The 27,055-nt window shown below is 30.8% G+C and overlaps 1 protein-coding gene across 1 annotated transcript in view; it reads right to left on the bottom strand.

Moving 5' to 3' along the window:
* LOC116850343 (fibrous sheath CABYR-binding protein) overlaps positions 1–27,055 on the bottom strand; it is an 86,226-nt gene that overhangs the window by 43,395 nt on the left and 15,776 nt on the right. The window contains exon 2 of the mRNA XM_032828528.1: positions 18,994–19,251. Within this exon, the coding sequence (XP_032684419.1) occupies positions 18,994–19,251 (258 nt within the window). The remainder of the gene's footprint in view (positions 1–18,993; positions 19,252–27,055) is intronic.

Below are 27,055 nucleotides of genomic sequence, written 5' to 3'. Positions count from 1 at the left end.
GGGGGGGCTAATTTTAACGTCATTGTACGTCCCCCTCGAAATGACGAAATTTTGATTGTAAACATTTTTTCGTAGTGTGCTTATTTTTCGAGTTATTTGGCTGCCTAAGTTAAAATGGGTCACCCTGTATAATATATTAAATTTTAAATAAATGTTACAGTAAAACTGTGAGTAACAGAGAAATTCTGAGTTAATTTTCGGATTTTCGGACGTATAAAATTATATCAGAAACATTTCAAAAATATCTTATGAAAAATTACTTGTTAACCAGTGTAATTAATTGATCTAACAATTAAAGTTAATTAAAGTAACAATACTCACAGTAGAATTTAAAATTGCTTTATGTGTTAATTGGCTAATGTATGCATAATAATATAAGTACAATTAAATTCAATTATTTCTACGTAAAATCAAATAAATATACTTCATAGTTTGTTAACTTAGTGAAGTATGACTTTTCTAGGAAAATTAATAAATCTTTCGCATATTTAAATTAATTTAGAATACGATATGATTTGTTGTAATAATTAAGATAATATTAGGAATACTTAGAAATATCTGTAAATAATAATAATATATTTCATAATTATAATGATATAATTATATATTTCAATATAAAAAATTTTTAAATCTGCAAAGTTTTAATTTCTTAATCAATGATACAATAAGTTAAATATCTTGTAAGTAATATATTAAAAAAATATTATTGATATACTATAATACATAGTTCTCTAACAGAAACTGATCAAAATAAAAATGTTATAAATATTTCATTACTTATGGGTTTCTCTAGTATATTTGGAAAAATAGGTTTCTTTTATGAACAGGTTAACAATCATTTTTACGTATATAATTTTTCGACTGTATGAACAAATCCGTTTATTTACAATATTTTATTTTATTCAGCGAACTATAAATTTTCCGAGTCAATCGGTTCACTTTTATCTGTATGTACGTACGTAGATTCCGCAATTTGCATGTTACTAATAACGACCTGACAGCAAGTGCCAAACCCGTGCCCCAATATCGCGTAAAACTTTATTGACCCCGCAATGACCGATTTTCACCTTTGTGCGACCGTTATATGAGCCGCGCACTTCTAGTTCGGTATTCTCGCGGCATACTCACGCCGATCTTACTTTCTATCGCTCACCATAAGCGGACCGGAAACGGCTGCTATGGTCGCGTTATATTCGCGAAACGATCAAACACGACGACGTCCGCGTTGACTCGCGGTCGCTAAATAATCGATCTACCGAGTTTCACTGTTGTGAGGAAAAAGTGCGTTCTGTCTTGCGTTCGAGGCAATTTCTTCCAGAGGATAATTTCACAATTGTGCCGCCGAAAGCAAAAGTGTCAAAGCTGTAGGAAACCGCACGTGGCGCGATCGGAAAATGGAGATCACGGGAGAATCGTAATCGATACTGCAGTAATCAATGTATCATATTTATTTAAATAAAATTACTCTTAATAATTTAACAATAATTTAATAAGTTTTTAGTACTATTCTCTAGTCAATAAATATTTCATTAACAAAATCGTTTAAAATAATTATATACTTTACAACAATATTAGTAAAATAAGACCCGTAAATGTCACAATAATGTGGAGATGTTCATCATAATGATATCCATTTTTTTTTTTTTTATAAATTATAATAATCGGGTAGAAAAGATGCTATTAATCAGCTTTTAAAGTATAATAAGATGCGATAATAAAAACGTTTTTTAAACGTTTTTATTATTGAAAACGTTTTTATTATTAAAAACATTTATTATTAAATTTTGAAAACGTTCTTTTGTAAACAATTAAAATTATTTTCTCTTTTTTAAATAGAACCATATCTTTTCTTATCTGTAATATTAGATCAAAGGATCAAAATACATTAGAACTAACTCTCTCTGTCTCTCTCTACAACGTTATTTTTACTAATATTTAACAATAAAAATATAGGCAGAAAATATGATAATGTTTAGAATACAATGTAATAAATAATATTAAATGCTTAGGATATATTCAAAATGTAATTTATTTTCTGCAATACAAGCTCCGTCCTTCGTAATAAAGTTTTATATATTGCGTCAATTAGGATTTATGTTTCGATTTATGTTTCAACATGCTTGTATTATACGGTGGTTAAAATTCTTCATTATTGTTTTACTGTGCCGTTTTCTACTATAAAGTAGCAATAATGATAACATTATGAATTACTACCGAATTATGAATTGATTTTAATTCTCCTTGCAACACTGCGGATGAAAAAAAATATAGTTCCATTTAAAAAAATGAAGATGACTTTGATTTAGAATAAAATTTTCGAAATTTTTATTGTTGTAATTTTATATTGTTGCTTTTTGGACAAAACGGATGAGTTCACAAACACACCAAAAAATTACAAACAATCTTTCTGTCTACGAGTATATATATTATAGGTTTATATATATTATAGGTTTATTTGGTCAAACGCTAGAGGACCTCTTTATAAGCAATAATTCCTAAAGAAGAATCGCAGTTTCGCAGGCAAGCCAGAGGTGGCGTTATCGCGAAAACGTCAATTAACTGAAACGCTGCGAGGCTCGCGGAAACAATACAACCCCGAGAGAGCCGGTCTCTCATGAACAAGAGAAATTGATTACTGACAGAAGAGAAAACACGTTGCGCGATCGAGCGCGCCGCTTCCGCGATGCGGCACGATTATTCGATGAGCAGTACTCGAAGCTTGTCTAACGGAAACCAGACGTTAGACGACGTGAAGTATGTGACGCACGTTCTTCGCAGATAACACCGACACACCAACGTGAAAGGTCTATAATTAGAAAATACATACGAAGCGAAGAGTATATTAAATTGTATAAGATAATAAAATGCATGATTCGTTTCCGCGCGAACCACGTACTAGCCCATTAATTGCCAACTCTTCTTCTCCTTGGAAAATAAGGAAGAACCAGTTGCCCAAAGGAAATTACTGACGTCCCATCAATTGCAATTAACGTTCGCCAGTCGCGATTATCGTTACAAATTTGCGAAGACAGTAGCTCGCTAGCCCGCGTGCGCGCACGCGCACACGAGCGCAAGCGCATACACAAGGAACGCAATCCGAATTACGTAACGTCTTCGTTGCGGTTCTCCTTGAACGCGCAGCTCCTGGCACCGCTTCGCGCCGGTTTCGTTGTGTTTCGTTTTCTGCGCTCACAGCGGCAGAGGTGCTCGCGCAGGCGCGGGGACGGGCGGCGTGCACTTCTTCGAAAGTCCGTTCCTTTTAGTTTTACGCGAGTTTTACCTCAAAGCCCGGAATTAACCGCCGTTGTCCGCCATACCAGTACGTTCTCCGACGTATCGTTTCTTTCCGCTCGTGCCGCAGTGTGATATCACGTCGCGACACCGAGATTTATGATGCATGAAAATATCCGCTTTTTATGCGCGTCATGCGTATCTCGTCAACCGTCAGTCAGTTGGACGGACGTTGGATACCGATCTGAGGACCCGGATAACTTAATCTACCGAACGTTCATAACGGTTACACATTAAATATTGTCGCGACGAGTTTGCAAGCGAAAGTAGCGAAAGATGTGCTACGAAGAATTTTAGAAGAACGTAACGAATAAAGCGCAAGCGCTGCTTAGTATCAATTTATCAAAATTAACATTTTGGTAGTCGAACTTAAGGTATCCAGGGAAAAATGATTATGTATAAATTATATATGAATTTTGTCCCTATATGGTCACACATATAATGAAAAAAACGAAGAAATAGTTTCATTCAATTAAACATCATGTGCTGCCAGAAGCATAAACATTTATTTTGATTGTATTTATATAAAAGGATTTTTTTGTTGTATACATATATAATTATATATGATTATATATGACTATAAATTTCATGTATAATCTTTTTTCGCGTAATTATCGCTAAGTACTTTATTTTCAATAACACATAAAAGCAAGGCACTTATAAATTTACTATTTATCAAACGATAACATATAAAAGATTACTTTTATATACATCTATTTCACTATTTAAATGTCACTGCTAATTTGAAGTGATAGTAAGGTAAATAAATATACATAAAATTACAAATACGAAAAAATATTATTTCTTATTTTTATAAATGCTTCATTTATATATCAGTTTATCCAACAGAAATGTATAAATAACAAGAAATAGTATATAAATATTTAAATAAGTGTGTGTATACACATTTTATATGTATTTCGAGGTACTATTATAAATTATGAATTCTCTTCCGACCGTTGTATGTTGAAAACAAGATGATCAATGATTCTGAAATTTATCTATATAATATAATGTGTCTATAATATAATAATGTAATAATATAACATATTAATATTAAATATAATTATACATATATAATTTTGATAAAAACTATGATATTAAAAATTACTATATAAACATTATACATTATAGAAATTATATATTATTAATATAATGAGACAATAAATAATATATAATGTGTGTCTATATGTTAGTTTTTAATATCAATAATTTTCCATAAAACTTTTACAAGTAGTTTACAAGATATTAATATTCTCAAGAAATACATACGCATAAAAAGTGCAACTTTAGTTGCAATATTTCAACTCTCATGATCAATCTTCTTCTAATTGCACGAACAATTAGATAATATTTCATTAAATATGTAATGTAAATTTCATCAAATTCTCATGAAACTTGTTTTATAATACAACTTAACGCGGATTTCCTCCTACTTCTACTCTGAAAGTTGGCTTAGCAAACTTATCCGAAGAAATGAATATCTTTTTTCTACAAATTTATAGATCCATCTTTATATATAAAGAAACTGATTAGATGCCTCATGTTTCCAAATTTCAAAGTTACAACTTTTCAGACAAATAATTGTTGTGACTTACTATATAAACGTGAGAGACAACCTTCTTCTATGTGTTAATGTCTACCACAATCCTGTCAATCGTATATTTTATTTCGTTATAATCAAAATATAAACATCCAAGCATCAACTTGCCTTAATATTAAGTTCAGTTGTCCTGTAGCGCAGGACAAAAAAGAACCACATATGAAATATGTATCTTGATTAACAGTTCCGAGATCTTCGCGAAAAATCTCCATAGTCTTCTTGCCGGCCTTTAATTATAAACCATTTTTACCTCGTCAAGTCAATGCTCAATATGCTTAATTTCAATTAACTTACGAATAAACATTGTTTTTATTATGTAAAATAGTATACCATATACTTGCAAAAAACTTAATTTCAGTTAATAACATGTCGCTAAACTTTATTTACTAAACTTTATCTGCTCACGATGGAAAATATTAATACAAAATTTCAAGAGACTCGAAAATTTACTTTGCTAAAATAGTCTTATCTATTTTTTAATTGCAATATTTTTCCGATCTTAATAAAACTCGGTAAAATTAAGTACATTTTAAAAAATCATTTCGGGACTTTGTGTATACATTTTTCCTTTTAAAATAAATACTATAAGAAAAAACACATGGGCAACATACTTGGAGCTATCTAGACTTAATTTTCCCTATCTCCTATAATGTTACAATTATAGACTGTTGTTGTTCGCCAAAGAACTAAATGCTAAGAAAATAAAATAACAACAACAGTCAAAGTGTTAAAGAGATGCTGAAATCGATGACGAACAATATTGATAACGTAGAAACGATCGTCACTAATACAATCACGCTATCCTTTCCGTATCTTATACAAAATTTATAATTTATTAATAAATGTGCTTTGCTTTGTTTTATATTTTCAGCGGAAAACCTAACATTTATAGAAATTTTTTTCTGCAAATTTTTCAGATATTTTTAAGCTTCTGAATTCAGATGAAAAGATACAGTAATATTCTTCAAAATTTTTCTGTTTGGAGCATTCACATTTTCAATATGTACAAGCCACAATATTTTTGTATTAAACAAATATTCGGCTGATAGCTTGAGATTTTACATTTTAAATTTTTTTCGTTTTCGTTATATCTTGGGCAATATTCTTATTTATTTTTGCACGTACTTTTATTGCGTAAAAGCATTTGTAATTCTGTATAACCAAAACGACGTAAACTTTGTAGAAAAATATTAATGTTCTGTTGATAAAGTTTTCAGCTTCAACATCCCTTTAATATTTATATTTACATTTAATTACATAGGAATTTCTTATGTCAAAGTACACAATGATGGACTTGGTTTATCGTTCAGTTTAAAGCATTATTTAACAAATTTAAACTTGTACGTATTTGTTCATTTTACAGTATTATGAAAAGTAAGGTTAATATTAGTTGCAATACAGTAAGTTAACTTCCCGAGTATAAAGATATTTCCAGTACCTTTCAAGTGTTAACCAGAGTCATTTATCTTCCTTGATTTTTTTCAAAGCGCTTGAAAAAACCCCAAAAATTGTTGAAATTTTCTTTCTCTCTTTAGTTGAAAACAACAACCATTTTGTGAAAAATAAATTAGTAAGTATTTTATTTCTAATGATTTTTAAACGGAAATAAATAAGAATTACTCTATGTTACTTAAAAAATCATAACTTTTTTCCTTCTAGTATTTTCTGGTATAAACATATACTATATTAAAATAAAGTTTTCTGCCAAATCGATATCTTTTAAAAAGTATAATTATTTACTTATTTAAAAGTATAAAATTATTTTATATAGAATAAAAATCGTCAATCGTCAATAAAGGATAGAGAAAATATGCTCAACAGACAAAAGAATTATTGTTAAGACAAAATATTTTTTGTTTATATCAAATTATTAAAAAGGATATAAAAAATATCATTAATATAATATCAAAAAATTTTTCGACACAAACTTGGTAAATAACACCGTTCGACAAAAATTGAATTTTTTCCTCCTATGAAAAGTTCAAAGAAATTCTGAAAATAAATATAAAACAATCGTACTCGTGTTTTAATGTTTTACCAGATCAAATCGTTTTCGTTTATACGGACCATTATTTTATCGGCCATTATTTTATAATGGCCGATTTGTTACTTTAAAACAATGTTACTTTAAAACAATGTATTATGCTTTTATCTTGTGTTTTGAGAAAAAAACAATCAATCAATCATTATGTTTCTTAATTATAACAAACCAGAAGTATAATCAAGAAAAAATAAGTATCTAAAAAATATTAGTTACTATGGATACTTGTTGTTTCGGCTACCGAGCGCGATGACACACGGATATTGCTGATCTATTATTTGTGATGCGTAATCGAAATCATACAAATAACAAACGAAACGACTAAAATTCTTGACAAAATCTGTGAAAAAAATTGAAAAAAAAAGAAAATGTGTGTTTAAAAAATTCAAATCAATCTTTTTTAGAAATTATATATTTTACGGTTTTAAACTGTTTTAATAGGCTTACTATTATCATATTCGCATTCAGCGGACAATTTTACATGGAAAAACATCAATTATTTAATAAAATGTTTACATATAATTTAGAACAATTTTAAAAGCCAATATAAGACAAATACAATAAATAGCTGCATAAAAAATGTTAATGACTTGATATTGTAAAACGCTGAGACATGGGTGTCTTTTTTACATTTATTATAAGAATCTCTTTGAATTTTTCATGAGAGAACTTATGTTGTACGATGTAATGCATCGATGTTTATCGCATATTGCTATACTACATTCGACGTAATAAAAATAATATTTTTATAAGAATGTGTGTATAAAAGATGTTTGAATAAAAGAAAAACGACAAGTGGAACTTACACTTTCGATAGACGTCGAGTAATTAGGGTCATTTATGTCTACACGTGACTTAAATTGCTCAGCTTTCGATAAGATAAAGACCTTCCCTAGTGGCTCGTAAGAGCTATGAGTTTTTTCTATCACTAAGTTATTTGAGGAAGAGGAATTGAGGCGCAGGATTCAGCTGTTTCCGAGAAACTTCTTAAAATGGTCCAGATACAAATGTTTCTGGTTACCACTTGGAGAATTTAGGGACATTTCAGTATAGCTTATTTGTGAAATAGCCTGAAATGTCGAAATATTTTATACGAAAGTGATAATAAAAGTCTTACTGAAGGTGATTTTTAATAATGAAATCTATAATTTTATAATATTTTATAATCACAAATAAAGATTACAGTGAAACAAAACCTAACAATGATAGTGACATAATAAAGTTTCAAGATATGTGAGATACTTATCAAGTAGTGTATGTGTTGATTTTATATCTTCTAATAAACCATTATTTTAATAAAATATTATTTTTATTACGTAGAATGTAGTATAGCAATATGCGGTAAACATCGATGCATTACATCGTACAATACAGGTTCTCTCTCATGAAAAATTCAAAGAGATTCTTATAATAAATGTAAAAAAAAACATACCTGTGTCTCAGCATTTTATAAGATCAAGTAGTTAACGTTTTTTATGCAGTTATTTATTGTATTTTTTATATTGGCTTTTAAAATTGTTCTAAATTATATGTAAACTTTTTTATTTAAATAATTGATGTTTTTCGATGTAAAATTGTCCACTGAATGCGAATATGATAATAGTAAGTCGATTAAAATAGTTTAAAACCGTAAAATATGTAATTTCTAAAAAAAACTGATTTGAATTTTTTAAATATTTTTTTTTTCAATTTTTTCACAGATTTTGTCAAGAATCTTAGTCGCTTAGTTTGCTGTTTGTATGATTTCGATTATGTATCACAAACAATAAATTAGCAATATCAAAAGGATAAATTTAACAGAAGAAGAAAATATCTCAAAACTAAAATTTTTATTGAAGTTTTACTAAAATTCCTGGAATAAATACATTGTACTTGTATATATAGCAGGTTAAATCGGAGAATAATAAATTAAAACGGGTAAACACTATTAAGCACTATTAAAACATTATTAAAACACTATTAAACACTATTAAATACTATTAAACACTATTAGCAATGATAAAGTGTCCACTGAGCCTCAAATTTTAAAGGAGATCATATGACATTTCCTTCTAAAGACAATCGTTTAGCAGCAAGCCACTATAATGACGTAAAATAAAGAGTTAATTATCTGATATTTTAGGCTTTCGCGGTATCCATCCATATTAGATTTGGTTTCCGGGTTTGAGCGTAGATTCTTCTTTGTTTGATTCCGACATTTTGTGAACATTTCAGTCTGCTTCATCAGAGAGGAACGATACGAGGAATTAATTATCATTTGTTAGACTAAAAAAATTCATTAGTTTTTCTAATATTTCGTATCGTGTGTATCTGTGAATATACGTATACATTATAAATGTTAATTATTTGACTAATCAGTCCTTTTTTGACAGTTTGACATTTCATATCATATCATATCATATACATAGAAAAATATATACTGCAATCAAATAAATCTTATTTGTTTGTATTTTATAAGTATTTTATAAGTTTATCCGAAAATATATTTATAAATTCATTATAAACACCAAATTTGTTTAAAATGTATCCAAAATCCTAGTAAATTTAGCGTATTAATCAATAATATTAAATTAAAACAATTCGATTATTAAAAATATATTATATTATATGTATGATATAATTATATATAAAAGGAATAAATTTTCTTCTTTTGAGTATATGAAAATAAGGTTTCTTAAAATTTATGATAAACTATATTGTAAGACTATCATTAAGAAAATATTGTTTCTTATAGATAACCACTATTTAAAAGAAAACTGAGTTATCACTTTTTTTAACAACGTTAATTTTATATATTTATTATAATATATCCAAATGCGACTGAAATGACTGGAAAAACTAACGAGTTTAATAAATATTGTGGTTTTATTGAAACCAAGTATATGACTAAAGTATATGATTAAAACTTAGTATATCTAGTCATGTATTTCATTATTCAGTAGTATAATAATGAAATCATTACTCAATAATCATGTGCACTTCTTTGACAATTTCTTTTTCTCTCTGTTTTTCATTTTCTACGGATAGAAGTTTGATTTTCGATTTCCTAGTTCCAAATATACAAGCATTCACTGAGAAGAAATACTTGAAAATTTATTCTAGTGGAATATAAAGTTTTTTTTCACAGAAATAAATTTGGTTTCTCAGAAATAAATCTATATCCTACAAATAAATTTTCAAATATTTTTTCTTCTGTGTATTACGATAGTTTTACATAAGACGTTTGTAAAAAGCTCAATTTCTTATCGTCGTCGCGTGTGGTATAATAAAAGTCAAATAATAATAAAATGTAATAAACGAACAATGTTTTCTATCGGAATCCGCCTAATCTGCTACAATAGATATCCAGCATTCACGACGTAGTCGCCCGAAAGCAAACGAGAAGTATTCATGCTGTATCGACGCGACCTCGATACTTTCTCACAAATTTCACGCTGAAAACATTCGCATCTTTATGTCCAGCGACCCGTCAGCAATCGCAATTCCTGTGCCAATTCAAGCGCGCATTTTTCTCTCCCTCTCTCTTTCTTTCTCTGTCTCTTTCTCTCCCTCCCCCCTCTCTCTCTCTTTCTCCTTTTGACAAGCGGCGTAAAAATACGATGGTAAATAACTCTACGCTTTCTAAATTTCTGACATTTTATGCCTATTCACTCATTAGCATCCGACCGTTCGTAATTTCCAGCGAGCGCGGGTAATAACAGCAAGAACTTTCTTCGTTGCATGCGTCGATTGATGAACATACGAAATTAAAATTCTTTTTTCCTGTTTTTCTTTTATTTTCCTTCTTTTGTTTCCTAGTGCTACATATAAGCGCACGAAGGATCAATTAAAGAAAATCACCGTGTCGTACACAGAAAAATACGGAATACAATGTTATGGATAAGAACTGCACGCTAAGTAATTTTCCGAGAAATATATTTTGCAGTTACGCAACTGCCATAGAGGAGAAAAAGAAAGAGAGAGAGAGAGAGAGAGAGAGAGAGAGAGGAAAAGAAGAAGAGAAGGAGGGAGAGCCGAATCGTAAGTGTTTTACCAAAGAATTAATTTTCTACATTAAAGTGTTCCATACGCAAAAATATGAAATTACGTACGTGTTTCACAACCGTTCTTGTATGATCGCTTGCAAACATGTCAATATTACAAATAAAATAATAATTAAATAATAAAATAATAATTATTGCCGAGCAACACAAACTTAATGAAAACCTAGAATCTAGGAATACTCATTCGCACAAAAATTTGAACGTTTTTCGATGCATTTCAAAACGAATATTTGACATCCAATATTCTTGTTAGATTTTCTTTTGAGAATTACCTGAGTAAAAACCATATATATGTTTACAAAAATATATGTTTACAAAAAATATGAAAAAAAATCATTTTATTCAAATAAACGTTAATATCACGGGCTACCACAAATATTATTTATAATAATTTAATTATATTTGTACAACAATATTTTTTTCGTGTAGACATATAATTGCATATGATTACATAAAGATAAATAATTCACATATAATTATGACACAATTATACTGGGTGTCCCAAATCACCTTCACAATCTCTTGTGAGGACGTAAAGCGGATTGAGATGAACACAAAAGTCCAATACCGTTTTGCGATATTCGCAATAAATCTCAAGATAATAATTAAAAAAGATTAATGAATAATCACACGTGATGTGGTATATGAGCTGCAATTGCGCCGTCTGCCATTGTATATTTGTACATTAAGTCAAACTGAACAAAAAGTCCTCTACTATTTTACAAATAACAACATTAGATATTAATTAAAGAAAATTTGTGCATTATGGTACATAATCATGTAACAATTTTTTTTTATTGATATCTAAAAATCTATGTTGTCATTTGCAAAATGGTAGAAGACTTTTTGTTCAGTTTGACTTAATGTGCAAGTATACAACAGTAGATAACGCAATTGCAGTTCATCTACCATATCGCGCTTTATCACTCACCAATCTTTGTTAATTAATATCTCAACTATTATTGCGAATATCGCAAAATAGTATAAGACTTTTGTGTTCATCTCAATCCGCTTTCCGTCCTCACGAGAGATTGTGAAGGTGATCTGGGACACCCTGTATATAAAATTTTCTCAGGCTACTAAAACTAAATTCTCCTATCGGAAATTCGAATCCTTTCAGTTTGTGATCACTCGCTCTCTTAAAGTGTCTCGTGTGATTTTCTGGTTGAATCAACTAAAAGAGTATTTCACCGATAATAAGTGAATATTCACCGATATGCAGTGAAAACATTCCCACTTTACCGTTTCCGTCTTCTATCTCACTGATTTGACCAGTAGAAGTAAGATTTCACTACAAAATCTGTAATATACAAATTTGTTATACATTGTACGAAATCTAAATTTCTGCGTTAGAAATTAATGACTTCCGCATAATTTGCGTGCGCTGGTGTTTTGTCTGTAGTTACAAGTTATATTAATAACAGTAACAGCCATTAATATTAATTGAGTTTTATAGCGAAATTTTGTTGATTGCAATACTGTAATTATAACTAAATCATTAGTTATAAATACAGCATTTCACTGTAAAAAATATATTCATTTTACTTTAAAATGTATGAATACTTTATGATTTCTTCCCTTTTTTATCAGTATTTTTGTGATATTATTACCAACTTTAAAATAATTATAATATTTTACCCACTTTTCATACATAATAATGGAATTTCCATTTGCTTATTCATTGTACTTAATATAGTTCTTCAATATGGTATTTTAATATAGTATACCGTAAATTTATTTACAATTTATTTTTATAATGACTCGCATGATTATTTATTTTAAAAATGTTACATTTACTATATACCTAAAGATATTTAATAAACATATCTTTATCTATTCCTAGTTTAAGAAAGCAATATTTTTCGCAATATACTAAAAACAATAATAATCTACTTCAATTTATTTCGAAAAGATTTGGGTGATAGAGGGAAAAAAGAAGAATATATGATGTTTACCTAATTAATCGGAGTACAGAATCTTGTTGTCAATGTGAAATAGCTGGCCACTTAATTAATACACTGCATGTTTTAAAGTCTAACAATCATGTAGACATGCGCGTTATATTGAGAGAAAAATAATTATTTTTAATTATTTTTAAATTATTACGTCTAAAATCCCGCAACGACTTTTACTTATCTGACATGAACGAGTTTTTTAATTAATGCGATGGACCCACCAATAAATTAAAAAAACTCGCCCCTTTTCTTTCATTTAGATTTGTGATTGTCTTCTGTTGCATGTCGCATACTTTCCGCAATATATCGAAAGTAAAAAAGTTCTACAAACTACAATGTATACAAACTACAAGTTGTTATCAATAATCATTTCATGATTTTTACTCGTGACATGACATGCAGCTTCATAATTATTTTCCGACAAACAATTTACCATGCGATCATTCGTTATACATGTCTTATTCATTATGCTACAAGCTAACGACTCGCTTCTGATTTAAAAGTCATTTTCATTGGCCAACATTATTTTCTCATTAACGGATAAAATTTCACCGTCGGCTCTTATTACGATAATAGATCCGTAGACGTTTCCATTGGCGATAAACACCTACAGAACTGTAAATCGCATTTTGCGGTTAACACGGCTGTAAATACCATCGACAAATCACGATGGATCTCGACGATCGTTCAATGGTAATATCAAGGTAATAGCACGAAAATGGGCGTGACTGCGTAAATCCTTTCTTTCCAACGAGTGCCGTAAGACACGATTCCGCTCTCCTCCGTATCTCTGTACAGCGCGAGTTCATCACGTTTGTGCAAAGCCGAATCTCAAGTAGAGGTTCTCTTTCTCATTATCGTCATATTGTCGTATCAATCACGTGCTCTTCAAAGTGGAAGCGTATTCTTCAGTGCTATATTTGTAACTGATGATTCAGTTATAAGCATGACATTTTGTAATCAAAATTTCACTGAAAAAACCAGTTAACACTCTTTAAATTTCTTGCAGTGAAATTTTATTTAAAAAATAGAGTACCCACTGGGTCACTCGAATTCCAGTGATTTTTTATTCACATATAGTAAATTCTTTATTCGCAATCGTCAACTAAATATTTTTATTCTTAACTAGGAAGTGATTTTGGTGTATTCCATATCGTCACAGAAACATATTCCAAAAGACCCCTAACTTTAATAACTTTAAATATTATTGAAATATTCACTCATATGAAACCAGAATCTACTCTAAACTTGAATAAAACGTTCATTCTTGCAATTTCGAGTGGTAATATTTTTTACTATCGCTTCGAGTGAAAATACTACCATTTTTCATTCGTTTTGAGTAAAATTCTCCTTCAAAACAATTTAGAGCAGTAATAACTTCTCTTTGTTTAGCACTATGTAATCTTATTTGAAGATTAACATGTCAAAAATAAAGAAATTTTCTAAACAGGAATATCCTTTTTTGTACAATTGCTGTTACTGCCCAAAAGCGCAGCGAATATTTCATCTTTCTACAATTCTCACAAACACGTATATACAGTAGTACTATATAGGTTACATGATAATTATTACTCTATATAAATTGTTTCGCATGGCATTAGAAATATCCAAGCTACAGCATTGAGGATATAGATATCAATATAAGATTTTCTTTTTATTTTTCCCATATTCTCTTTTGTACATATGGTTAATTTATATGTTTTATTAGGTTATAAAAATTTGATATTCTAATTGCGTAATACAAGTGAATACTTACCGATTATCGGTGAAACATTCCTTTTGCTGCGTTAAGAAATATTTTTATTATGTAAGAAAATTATCATTTCGAATATTCAAATGTGTGTATGACAACACACCACTCAACGATAAACATTTCGATATTACTTGCTTGCAGAGAGGTCATTATGTGATTACAAAAGAACGAAACGAAAGGAGAACAAACGAAGGTGGAACGGCTGTCAATCGTGGAACAATAATCGGCAACGATCACGAACATCAATCTTTTGTACTAATCGCCGTACATATTATAAAAAGTTCTTATAATAACACAGGACCACAAAAAATTTTTGTACTCGTAAACAAGAATTAAAGTAGTTGATTCTTGTAGATTTTAGATAATATTACTACCAGATAATATTACTCACAGACCTAAAATCTACAAGAATTAACTACACCAATACTTGTTTACATGGAAAAAAATTGTTTATGTTATAAAATGTAATTAAATTATATAATAACGTTATTATTAGTCAAAAGATCATTTAGCTTTATTAAAATATACTCTTACAGAAAAGTATTACTGATTGGTCAATAATAAATTATTAATGTTCAGTAGTTTTATTATTAGTGGTTAATAATTTTGAGTATTTAAATTACTAGGTTCCCGACCAAAAATTGAATCTAGTGATTGTCTAGTAACACAGAAAAGTTGGGTCTTACATCGCTACTAGCTAGAAATGTAATGCTCATTTCTCCTAGTAGTACCGGAAAAATTATCTAGTAGCTAAATACAAAAAAATAACTTGTAACTATAATTGATATGGTTCTGATATTCAATTTCTACTAGACAGTCTACTGATACTAGACAGTTCTGATATCCAATTTCTATTCAGAATGATTTCTATTCAGAATGACCGATGATTTTTTATCTCTTTACTGTGTAATCTTTTTCATCTAGCCATTATCTATGTAATTGGTATAGTTACTAAATAGTCCTGACATTCAAAAGACTGAATAGGAATATTTAGCCAGTCACAAGCTAGTGACTGACTAGAAAACTTATCTAGTCATTACTATCTAACTACTAGTCTTGAAATCTGCTCTACTAGATACATTTTTGCTCGGGTTACTATCGGTGCTTCAGAGTAATTCTATGATTATACAGCAACAGTGATAATCACTGATATATTATCAAGTTTTTGTTACTTTATATTAGTGTAAATTATTCTCTGATAACGAGAAAGACAGAAATCATAACTTTTTTTATGATTAGCAAGACTTGCTTCATATCTTGTATTTTTCGAATTAATTTATTGTGTATATGTTTGCTCTAATTAATTATAAAATTTAATTTAAAAATCTAACTGCAATCATGTATTGTTAATAGCTCGCTGATTTATATTACACTAATATCTATCGCACTCCGATAGTTGTTGCGTTCTTTCTAACATTAGTCAGCAAATAAGCCATTATAATGTTTTTTGAACGATCTAAGAACATATTATAAAAATAATTTAATAAGATATCGTCACAATTCATTGGCCATCAGTTCCTGTTCGGTTATTCTGGTCAAGCATCGAATAGCTTGTTCCGAGGAAAAGAATGGTCATTATAGGATCGAAACAATGCGGAGATATACATATTAATGCTATGACGTAAAATATAAAACAATAATTTTTTATTATTTAAACTTTTATTATTTAAACTTTTATCATTATGTAAACAAAATAATAAATTGTTTAAACCATTCCAATAGATAAATTTGTAGAAATTCAACAGGAGAATATACTATATATAGCAATTTATCAAATAATCACTGAATTACCGAATAATGATTAATCACTATTATTTTCTTTAGTAATTACCAATAATATATTTTCCTCTAAGGGTATTTTTAGTATCCGCGAATTTATTCTAACAATTAATTCACTTTAAAAGAGTTTTCTTTTTTCGCATTTTCGTACGTTCGCGCGCAATCTGAGATACATGAGCTACACGAAAGCAAATTTGCATTTTTGCCAAGCACAAGAAGCGAGCGCTAATTTTATTAGCGGCATCGCACTAACATTTTCCTGTCTCACTTTCGATCGTAAAAGTCAAAGACGAGCTTGCGATGTTCCCAAGCCATAGAGACCATCTCTTGTTCACCACAGCGCAACGAGACTCTTCATCGTGGTGATTTGCCGTTTGATCGATTTTTCCATTTACGATACCGGCGGTGAGCGACCGGAGCACGAATGTGAAAATTTAGAAATCTTTCGCGCAGCCATTAGCGTGAACGTAAATGAGCTGAAAGCCGTCTTTTTGCGCTGAACGATAGGTGTTTGATCCGCTTAACAATTAAACGAGAAATCTAAGACTGAACCTGATACGCGGACGCGGTCACTTTCCCTGCCACGAAAAGTTACAGGACCGTCGGCGCGATTTCTCTGTAACTATTATATAGAGCATAGAGCAATATGATCGTTGCTTCGATAGTCTTGCGCTTACGGTTATGTTTTTGGAAAATGTTTAACGACATTATTAACTTTTAGGCGATATTATTAGGCTATGACATGTGCGGTCTCGAAAGGACCCTAGAAAAAATTTTGTATAATATCTTTCGAAACAAATTTTTGTTGAAGTACCAGATATTGCAAGTAGTCGCTTTATTTAAATATTACCTAATGTTTTTGTATATTACTTCAAATAATTTTTTTCTTATCTAATAAAAACGAAATGGAGTCGATCGAAGACTTCATGCCGTAATTAACGTTGATAAAAATAACGCCGTAGCCTAAAGATTAAGACTGTTACAAAAAATCTTTCTTTTTCTGTCTACTTTTTCTTTTTTTTTTTAATTTCTCCTGCTTTTATTTTATTTACTACAAGCACCTTACCTCGGATTCACTGTGGACCACAGACATATGTAATATACTAGACAATGAGTCTTGACTTCTTAGACATTCCAGTATATAATATACTATAACTCGTAAAAATGTGTATACGCACTATACACATTTCGTATGTATATACATCGACAGCACATACACATTTTGACTTAATAATCTCAGGTGGAGAATTCTTATATTGATTAGAGCAATCAATCGGTTACTAATTCCAATCGGTTACTAATTGTAAATCCGCCGTAAATGCGTTATTTAAATACATAACTTTTGGGTATACTAAATCTAGGGAGTTACGAATTTTCACAGTCTATTATATTATAAATGTCTGTGTTGCAGTTGAACGTCGTTACGATCATAATGTCGAGTGACAGTTTAACAATAACAGTCGACATGCATTGCGTTTATAAATTTTGTATTAAAATTCGAAAAGTAGGATAATCCTCCCAGAAAGTTACAGTACCAAAATCACGAGAAAAGGAGGGAAACAATGTATCAAAAATTTATTATTATTATATATTATTATTACATTACTATTATATTATTTTTATATTCTTTTATTGTTATTCCCAGAGAAGTATATATAAACTTTCATTAATCTATAATGATAATTCCATTATCCAAATGTAAGACTATCAATGATGGAAACTTTACAATTTATTTTAATTTATAAAGTATATACACTATATACTCTGAATTAATCACTAAATTTACATCATACAATAATATAAATTTTTGGTTATGTTAACGTAACAAAAAATTATGTTAAAATTCAGATTTTTACATTGTATGTGACATATCGTTTTGGACACATTTTGATAACTTTTCTTTCATATTTCTGTTTCATCATTCTATATGTGACAAATATAAGTGCCATACAAACCACTCATAAGACCTACAATTTTTACAATTCAATAAAATTACTGCAAAATTTACATATACTTGTTTATTTAATTATTACTGTTCTTGATATTATTATTATTACTATTATTATTGTTGTTGTATTACTATCACTACTATTGTTGTTGTTGTTGTTATTGTTATTATTATTATTATTTATTAAATTTATTATTATTATTTCAGGAAAGCTGCATTTTCCGATATATTGTCTCGTTCAGTTGATTTCGGTATTATAATTGCTTCCGAGAAAATAATATGCTTTTTTAATATTTCACAAAATTATATTTCACTAGATTACCATGATATCCAACTTTGGAGATTATGAGAAATGATTTTTTCAAGAAATAATTCAAATTCCAAAATATCTTTCAAGACCATACATGTTCACTATGTTAACAAGACTCGCGCCTTTTCATTTGCTGTCACGGAAAACTCGAAGATTTCAGGTAGAGAGTAAAACACTACCCTACATTTTTGACTTGTCTGTTTTTTCATGATCAATAGTTATTTAGAAACTCTTTTGCTTACTGTTAAAATATACTTTAAACATTCTTACCTGCACGAGAGCTTCCGGCTGCAGATGATTCAGGAATTCACCCTGCGACTGAAAAGTCCCAGAAATCTGTTGTTGCTGTTGCTGCTTCAGCTCACGCTGCATCGCCGCAATCGCTTCCGGCGTACAAGAAGCTCTAGCCTGGACCCAGGACGCCGCCAGGATAAAGCTGCCTAAGACCACGGACATTGTGATCAAAGTGATGGCGGCGATCCTCGCGATTTGAACCGCCGTACTCTTCATCGGAGGCCTCATATACGCCTGCAAAGAGAGATTGACACGTCATAATTACTTGTTATTTCATTGTAAAGAAAATGTAAATTTGAGTTGCAGGATAAAAAATTATATATAATAAATTAAATAAGTGGAAATATGACGCTGCAAAAGTTATTACAGAGTTTTATTCTTTCCTCCCAAATAGACTTTCATAATTGTCATGACATAAAATAATCAATAATGAAAAATATCCAATTTTTAATTATATGAAGCGAACATACTATATTGAACTAATTATTAAATTTAATAAAATATAATGAGGTAAATTTTTTTATTATATTAATGCAACTATAAATTTATGAAAAAAGTTGTTCTCACAAATTTTCATATTACATTATACATGATATATTGTTTGGAGTAAATTTTGTAATTCTTTTTACATTTCTATTTTATCATTCACACATTATGATAAATATGGCTATCATGTAAATAACTTATAAACGACACTAGCATTACAAATCAACAAATACAGACACTGTGAAATTTACGTATTTAAATTTATATTTAACGCACGTAAATTTACATCTCCACTACTGTCTGGACTAGTTTTACTTATCTTGTATAAATATATCATTGAAGGTTGTGACAAAAATTAAAACGGACTAGATAGATAGAGATATGTAAATTTAACGACAACTTTTACTAGTTAATTTACAAAAGTTTTCTTCCCGAGCAAAATACATTATACATAATTACTTAAAGTTATATAATAATATATAAATTGTATATAATCATATAAGACATATATGAATTTTGTTTCCATATAGCTATGTATAATCATTTGTAATTATATATACAAGGTGTCCTGCATAAGACGTCCAAGAATAAAAATACAAGTAAAACAGATAAAAGTGAAAAAATATTGTAGAAGTCATTTTTTGAACAACCACGTAAAATTTCGAATTATTAAATAGTTATTATACTAGATGAGAAAATCAGAGCACGCGACGCAGCAGGCCGGACATACGGCTTGCCACAGCCGGCGAAGAAAATGGACGATTACCCTATATATACACAGGGTGTCCCAGAATTCCATGATCACACTTTGCGAGAACGTTGAACGGATTGAGGTGAGCAAGAAAGTCCCGTACCGTTTTGCAATATTCACAATAGTTTTCGAGAAATTAATTATTTTATCTGAGTAATCAGCGCACAAGAAGCGGCAACCGAAAGATAGATGTCTTCGGCCGACACGCAACCGCGAATCGCGACTCGCTGCGTCCCTGCGCCCATAGCTATGAGACATAGCGAGGCTTGATATACTAACACATGTGCATGATATATCCGTGTACCGAATCGTCGCCAAAGTGTTGCCACACTTCGTCGTTTCACTTCTACATACACGTATCAGCCGAAGCGATGACACGCTTCGATTCGCCGTCGATTTGGCATACAGATATATCATGCACATGTGATAGTGTATTGAATTCCGCTGTATCTCGTAGCTATGGGCGAAGGGGCGCAATTCGCATGTGTCATGGTCGCACGCCGGCCGAAGACGTCTCTCTTTCGACTGCCGCTTCCCGTGCGCTGATTAGCTTAGACAAAATAATTAATTCCTCATTAACTATTGCGAATTTTGCAAAATAGTATTTGACTTTTCTGTTCCGTTTAATCCGTTCTACTTTTCCACGAATTGTTGCAAGAAAGGTTTTGGACATCCTGTATATATAGAGTGTCCCAGAATAATCTATGAAACTCTCATGAGAACGTAGGACGGGTTAAATTGTACATGAAAGTCTTATATCGTTTTGCGATATTCGTAATAATAACCGAGAAATTATTTGCGAAAGATTAAGGAAAAGCGTGTGCTGAATAGTAGGGGACGGACTGTTTGAGTTACAGCGCGGTTCAATAATATAGCGATTGGATGTCGACGCGTGGCGATTGAAACACAATGTACCACTGCCTATACTTATACCGCTGTGCTCCTACATCTCGCCTTGACGTGATATGGCAAAATGTAGAAGCATAGCAGTATAAGTATAAGCAGTGATGCATTGTCTTCCAATCGCCATGCGTCGACATCCACGCGCTATATTACTGGATCGCGCTGTAACTCGAGCGATCCGTCCTCTCCGTCCTCATTCAGCACACGCTTTTCCTTAATCTTTCGCAATTTCTTGGTTATTATTACGAATATCGCAAAACGGTATAGAGCACTTTAATCCACTCTACATTCTCACGAGAACTTCGTAGATTGTTCTGGGGCACTCTGTATATATATATATGGACAAATATAATTCCGAATGTGAAAAAGAGAAAATATGATTTGTTATTATCCATCCATAAAAGTTTAAATATTCACACCAATAACCGTGTCAGATTGTTATATTTTCCGCCTTCTTTCATTTGAAAAAATTATTTTATCCTATTAAACGTCGACATCAGGAGTTACCACAAATGTAACCAGTTATCTCAATTGTATTTGTACAACATTTTTTCCTTGCGGACACATATAATTACGTGAGCATGCATGCGTATATGATTTTATATGTAACCACATAGAAGCAAAATTCACATATAAGTCATATATATAATTATATATAATTTACATATACTTATATACATTTTTTACGTAATTATATATATAATGTGCTTTTTGTTTGGGAAAGGACACACCTTTACAAATCGACTACTATTTTAACAAAATTCATATATAATTACATATAGTAATTTTTTCTAGAACCATAAATGATTCATATAGCACAAAAAATAATTATAAACACATAGAAAATACAAACAGAAAAGAAATACGATATAAAAAAATAATCAAAATTTGCTCAAAACAATGTCATGTAAAATGTAATATAAAAATCTTTTAGTAGATTTGTTGCTACATTAATATAACAAAATCTTTACATTACTGTATGATGCAAATTTAATGATTAATTCAATACAGCATATTTGTCTCACAAATCTAATTATATTGTAAAGTTTCACAAAAGTTGTATAGTTTTTATCATCAATTGTCTCACGTGAGGCGACGATCACGAAGTCTATCTGGATATATCGTTGCAATGAAAATTGAAGATACGCATGACGAAGAGAAAATCCGCTTTGTCAGAATCTACGACTTTATCTTTACTTCGTCTTAAAATAGGCAGCATGTCTACTATGTGTAAAAAATCCATCTTACTTCCGGTAAATATTTATTCACTGTAATCGTCGGGGAAAACCGCAAATCGTGTTTACACGATATCCAGTGAAAATTCCGCTGAGTCGGAAGCAGCGGTGCATTAACACACACATGATTTTATATAATTGCTCCACCTCCTGCTCCCTCCTTCACACCTCGTTCACTATGGTTCTTATCGGTGGCGCGGGAATCCGCGGTAAAGCGCTATTTGTTCGCGTACGTATTAGTGAAGGCGTGTTTATAAACACGTATCAATGTGTGCGAATATTATACCTACGTATGAGTGTGCAAGCGTACATGTATGTGTTCATCGCATTTGTCACAGAATGGTGCACCGGTACTCTTCTCGATACACACAAACACGCATATAATGATAGGTAGGACTTCACGCTGGCTAACTAACCGAGTCGAGGCCTTTTGTCGTTCCACGCTCTCCTTTGCCGCATTCACCTCGTCGCTTTTAAAACTAGTTAATATTAAAAGCGAGAAGCCTGACGCGGAGCAAATTATCAATGAGCGAGTGAGACCCGATGGCTTCCGTCTTTCTTCCGCGGTCTCTTCATATTGTCTTTATTGTTACAAATTGCCGGTCCACGTCGTGCGAATAATGAATAACTGTCATCCCAGGGAGATAAAGTCAAATATGAAAACAGACGTCGTTCCGATCGAATGGGCAATGGTGAGACGGGAGAATCGCTGAGAGAAATCACATGAGAATAAAAGTGCGGTTCTCTCATAAACAATACTACGCTACGTTGTTCGAATAACGTTCAGTTGCGGTGTCGGCGACGACGATGGCGACGGCGGCGGTCGCTGCGTCGACACCGGAATAACAAATCCGTGCGTCCCGGTTGAACGAGTTAATGACAGTCACAAATAAACGAATTCACCGCGTTGAGTCACTTAAAAGTACCTTATAACATGCGTATAACGCGAACGATGTTCAATTCTCTCGAGAGGCTCGGAAATAAACGCGATAAAATCCATCTGACGCGTGCTAACTGTACCTTGACACTATTATAACGTTGCTCGAACCCGTTTCGACGCCCGAAGCCTTTGCAGATCATAGACCCTTGCCGCTGTTTCTGCACTACGCATAGATCGTCACCAAGACTGCCGGTATCGTCTAATTATGCTGTACCGCGCGTTTAAGATGAATATCGCGTCCTGAGGTGAACGAACGTCGCATATTGATTTCGCAAGAGAAAGTATATCTCTAGGCTAAATGCACCAACAAATGGCTCCAGGAATACCCTTAGATAACTCGATCTCTTCGTCGAAGAGAAATCACAGTCACATGAATCGCTTGAAACATTCGAATATATTAAGTAAATTGAAGATTCTAACGTTACTCTCTCTAGTTAATCAGTATTTTATTAATAAAATTATTTGTAAAATATAATTTTACTTATTTATTAATTGCTAAAAATATAATTATTAATTACTAAAAATATAATTTTGCAACAATATTAGTAAGATGAATTTACAAATGTGTAACAGTTTTTTATTTTAAATGTAATTAAATATTTTTTAAGTAGCAAAGTAAAAGTTGTAATACACTCATTGGATCAATACCAATTATAAAAAAGTAATACAAACATAAAACGTTCATGATGAACATGTGATGTATATAACCTGAAGTACAATCAGTATATTCTTCACTAAAATGCTATAACTAGTAGTTCACAGTTATAAGTATTGCGCTACAATCAATAAAATCTGGCTGAAAGAATCATAGCAGGAATTTCAATTTCCTGTCATTAATAGTAGCGATTGTCCCTATTACTTATGCAGTTTACGAACACAAAACATGATATTGCGCGCAAATCGCACGAAAGCCATTGATTCTACCAGAAAGTCGGGTTTGACATAACATATAACAAATTCGTGTACTACAGATTTTGCAGTGAAATCTTCCTTACACTAATGAAAATCATGTCAGATGCAGCAGTAAAGTGGGAGTGTTTTCACTGAATTCCGTTGAATATTCACTAATTATCGGTGAAATATTCTTTTTCTAATTCGATCAGAAATATTTTTACTGATTCACTTTAAGAGAGTACTCGTTATATTTGATCAGTTTCACTCAATTTTAATTGGATCAATTTGAATTAAAAATCGGTAAATATTATATTAAAATAAATAATAAGTTTAAATGATATTGTGAGTTTATTTCAAATTTGACACTAACTTATCGTGCATGTGATTCTCGTGATTCTATTATATAACGTTGATTTTACGAATTTTCTAATCGAAAAATCTAAATTTCCCTTCAACCTAATAGTAAATGTATGTACTACTTCTCTGAAATATGCTTAAATGTTTATTTTATTAGTATAACAATTTTTTTAAGTTCTGTCTTATACAAATATGTCAACTCAAAAAATTTGTTGCATTATAGATGTTCTACTAATGATCACACAAATTTATAATTAAATATCAGGGAAACGATATAGTAAAAATTTATTGAAATTCCTGTTATATACACATATATAGTTATATATTTGTTATGTATAGTTGTATATAGTTATGTATAGTTATATATATATATATATAACTTTTATATCATATATATATTATAGATTTATTTTTTTATGTGGTCAAATGTTAAAATTAAAAAAAAAACTTTTTGAAAATCTGTATAATTATATTTTTAATTCAGATTTTTTTTTTAAATACTTAACAGTACTGTGATATACTATGCTTTCTCCTCGCTGTTTTCGTCACGTTAATACGGAAAATTTATTGGTTGGTTAAGAAAATAATTTATTCCTTGACAGGTCGAGGTCAGATCGTACCGGTATATTTTCGGATACAACTCAGAGAACGTGAGTTTCCCTCTACTGAAAGAGATGAGACTTCCAACACGGACTGTACTTGTACATACAATTCGTAATGACCTCGATGTGGATGGACGACTCGGGTGAGAGGCTTCCAAGAGATAGTAGGCCATTCGAGGCTGGCTTTATGCTGCTCTGCCGATCTGCCTGACAAAAGTAAACAGGCTCTGTTGCCAGGCGCTTGAGACGAGAAAATTAATATTTATCCCGTAAGATCACGAATTTCTCGGTCTGCCCTTCGTTGTATGAGTCATTGACATCCACAACAGTCCATGGAGAACGTTCCGGAACAATGACTGATCAAGAACTGGTTCAAGAACCGCTACAAGGAAACGATCGTTTCGATATCATTCGATAAGTTTATTGTGCTTATTGTGACTATCAAAGTCGATAAACAGTTTGTTGTATTATAGATATTCTGCATATGATAGTTGTTGTATCATAGAGAGTTTCTATATCAATTAGAAATAAAAAGTTTTCTCTTCTAAATCATCTATAATCGTCGAAGAAAAATCACAAATTTCAAAATTTCAATTTAATTTTTAAATTTTAATTTCTCAAACTTCTTTAATTTATAATCGAAATATAAATCCTAGTGATAATCTTTGGAATCGACAAGAGAAAGACAATAAAGTCCATATTAATAGTTATTATCTGAAATTTGTCTCAAATAAAATATTCAGATTTGAATTCAGAGTTAGATGAGAGCTTCGAATTAAAATTGCGATTATAGATATAAATAGTATAGGCCTATGTGTAGTAATAGTCATTGAAACTTGAAATTTGTTTCAAATAAGATTTTCAGATTTTAACTAAAAGTTAGATGTAAGTTTTTCAGTTAAATCACGATTACAAATTTAACGTTGCATACAATTTGACTAAGAAACTTAACTCTAGCTCTGGATTTAAATCTGAGTATCTCACGTAAGACAACTTTCTAATAATCACTATTAAATTTCGTATTAGAATAATCATTACTTCAAACTTGTCTCAAGTAAAATACTTATATTTAAGAGTTTAGAGATTTTAGAGATTTTGAGAAAAGTGAATATTTCAGCGGAATCACGATTGCAAATATAATATCAATAACATGTAATGCACAACTAAAAAACTTAAATCTAACTCTCGATTCAGATTTCCATATCTGATTCAATATCTGCCGCGAGATAAGTTTCAAATAACGTCTATTAACAGAAGTTTTAGAGTTAAACTTGAATTTCTTAATTGAATAATATACGTGATATTATATTTGTAATAGATTCAACTGCAAAATCCACATCTAACTCAAAATTCAAATATGGCTCACTTGAGAAAAGTTTCAAGTAATATTTATTTACACAAACATGAGAAACTTGTCGAGAGTTATTGTTAGAAGATCTGCGAAATATGTCGAGGGCAGTCGAGCGGCGTCGTTAGTTAATGGTCGACTCTCGGCGCTCTCGAAAATCGTGATACGCGAATCACGGAGATGACAATCATTCCCAAACACTGTAATTCCCACGCTATGTGACCGACATGTGATCTGAGACATCGATAACGTTTTGCACTTTCTCTCTAATACACATGCCGGTGCACGACGGTGCTGTACACTTGAAATTAACGAACAAAAGCAATGTTTCAAGTCATTATTAACCTCCTTAGATCGTTGGATATTCGCGAGACTTTTCTTCTGTTTCGCATTTGCGAACGCATTACACTTGCACGAGCAACACGAATGCAGCGAAATTCTTACATTACGGTTCATATTAAATATATATATATATATATATATATATATATATATATATATATATATATATATATATATATA

This window comes from Odontomachus brunneus, unplaced genomic scaffold (genome assembly GCF_010583005.1).
Source record: "Odontomachus brunneus isolate Ranch 3 - 2012 unplaced genomic scaffold, Obru_v1 Obru_scaffold_143, whole genome shotgun sequence".
Lineage (NCBI taxonomy): Eukaryota > Metazoa > Arthropoda > Insecta > Hymenoptera > Formicidae > Odontomachus > Odontomachus brunneus.
This window is presented reverse-complemented; position numbering and strand designations above follow the sequence as displayed.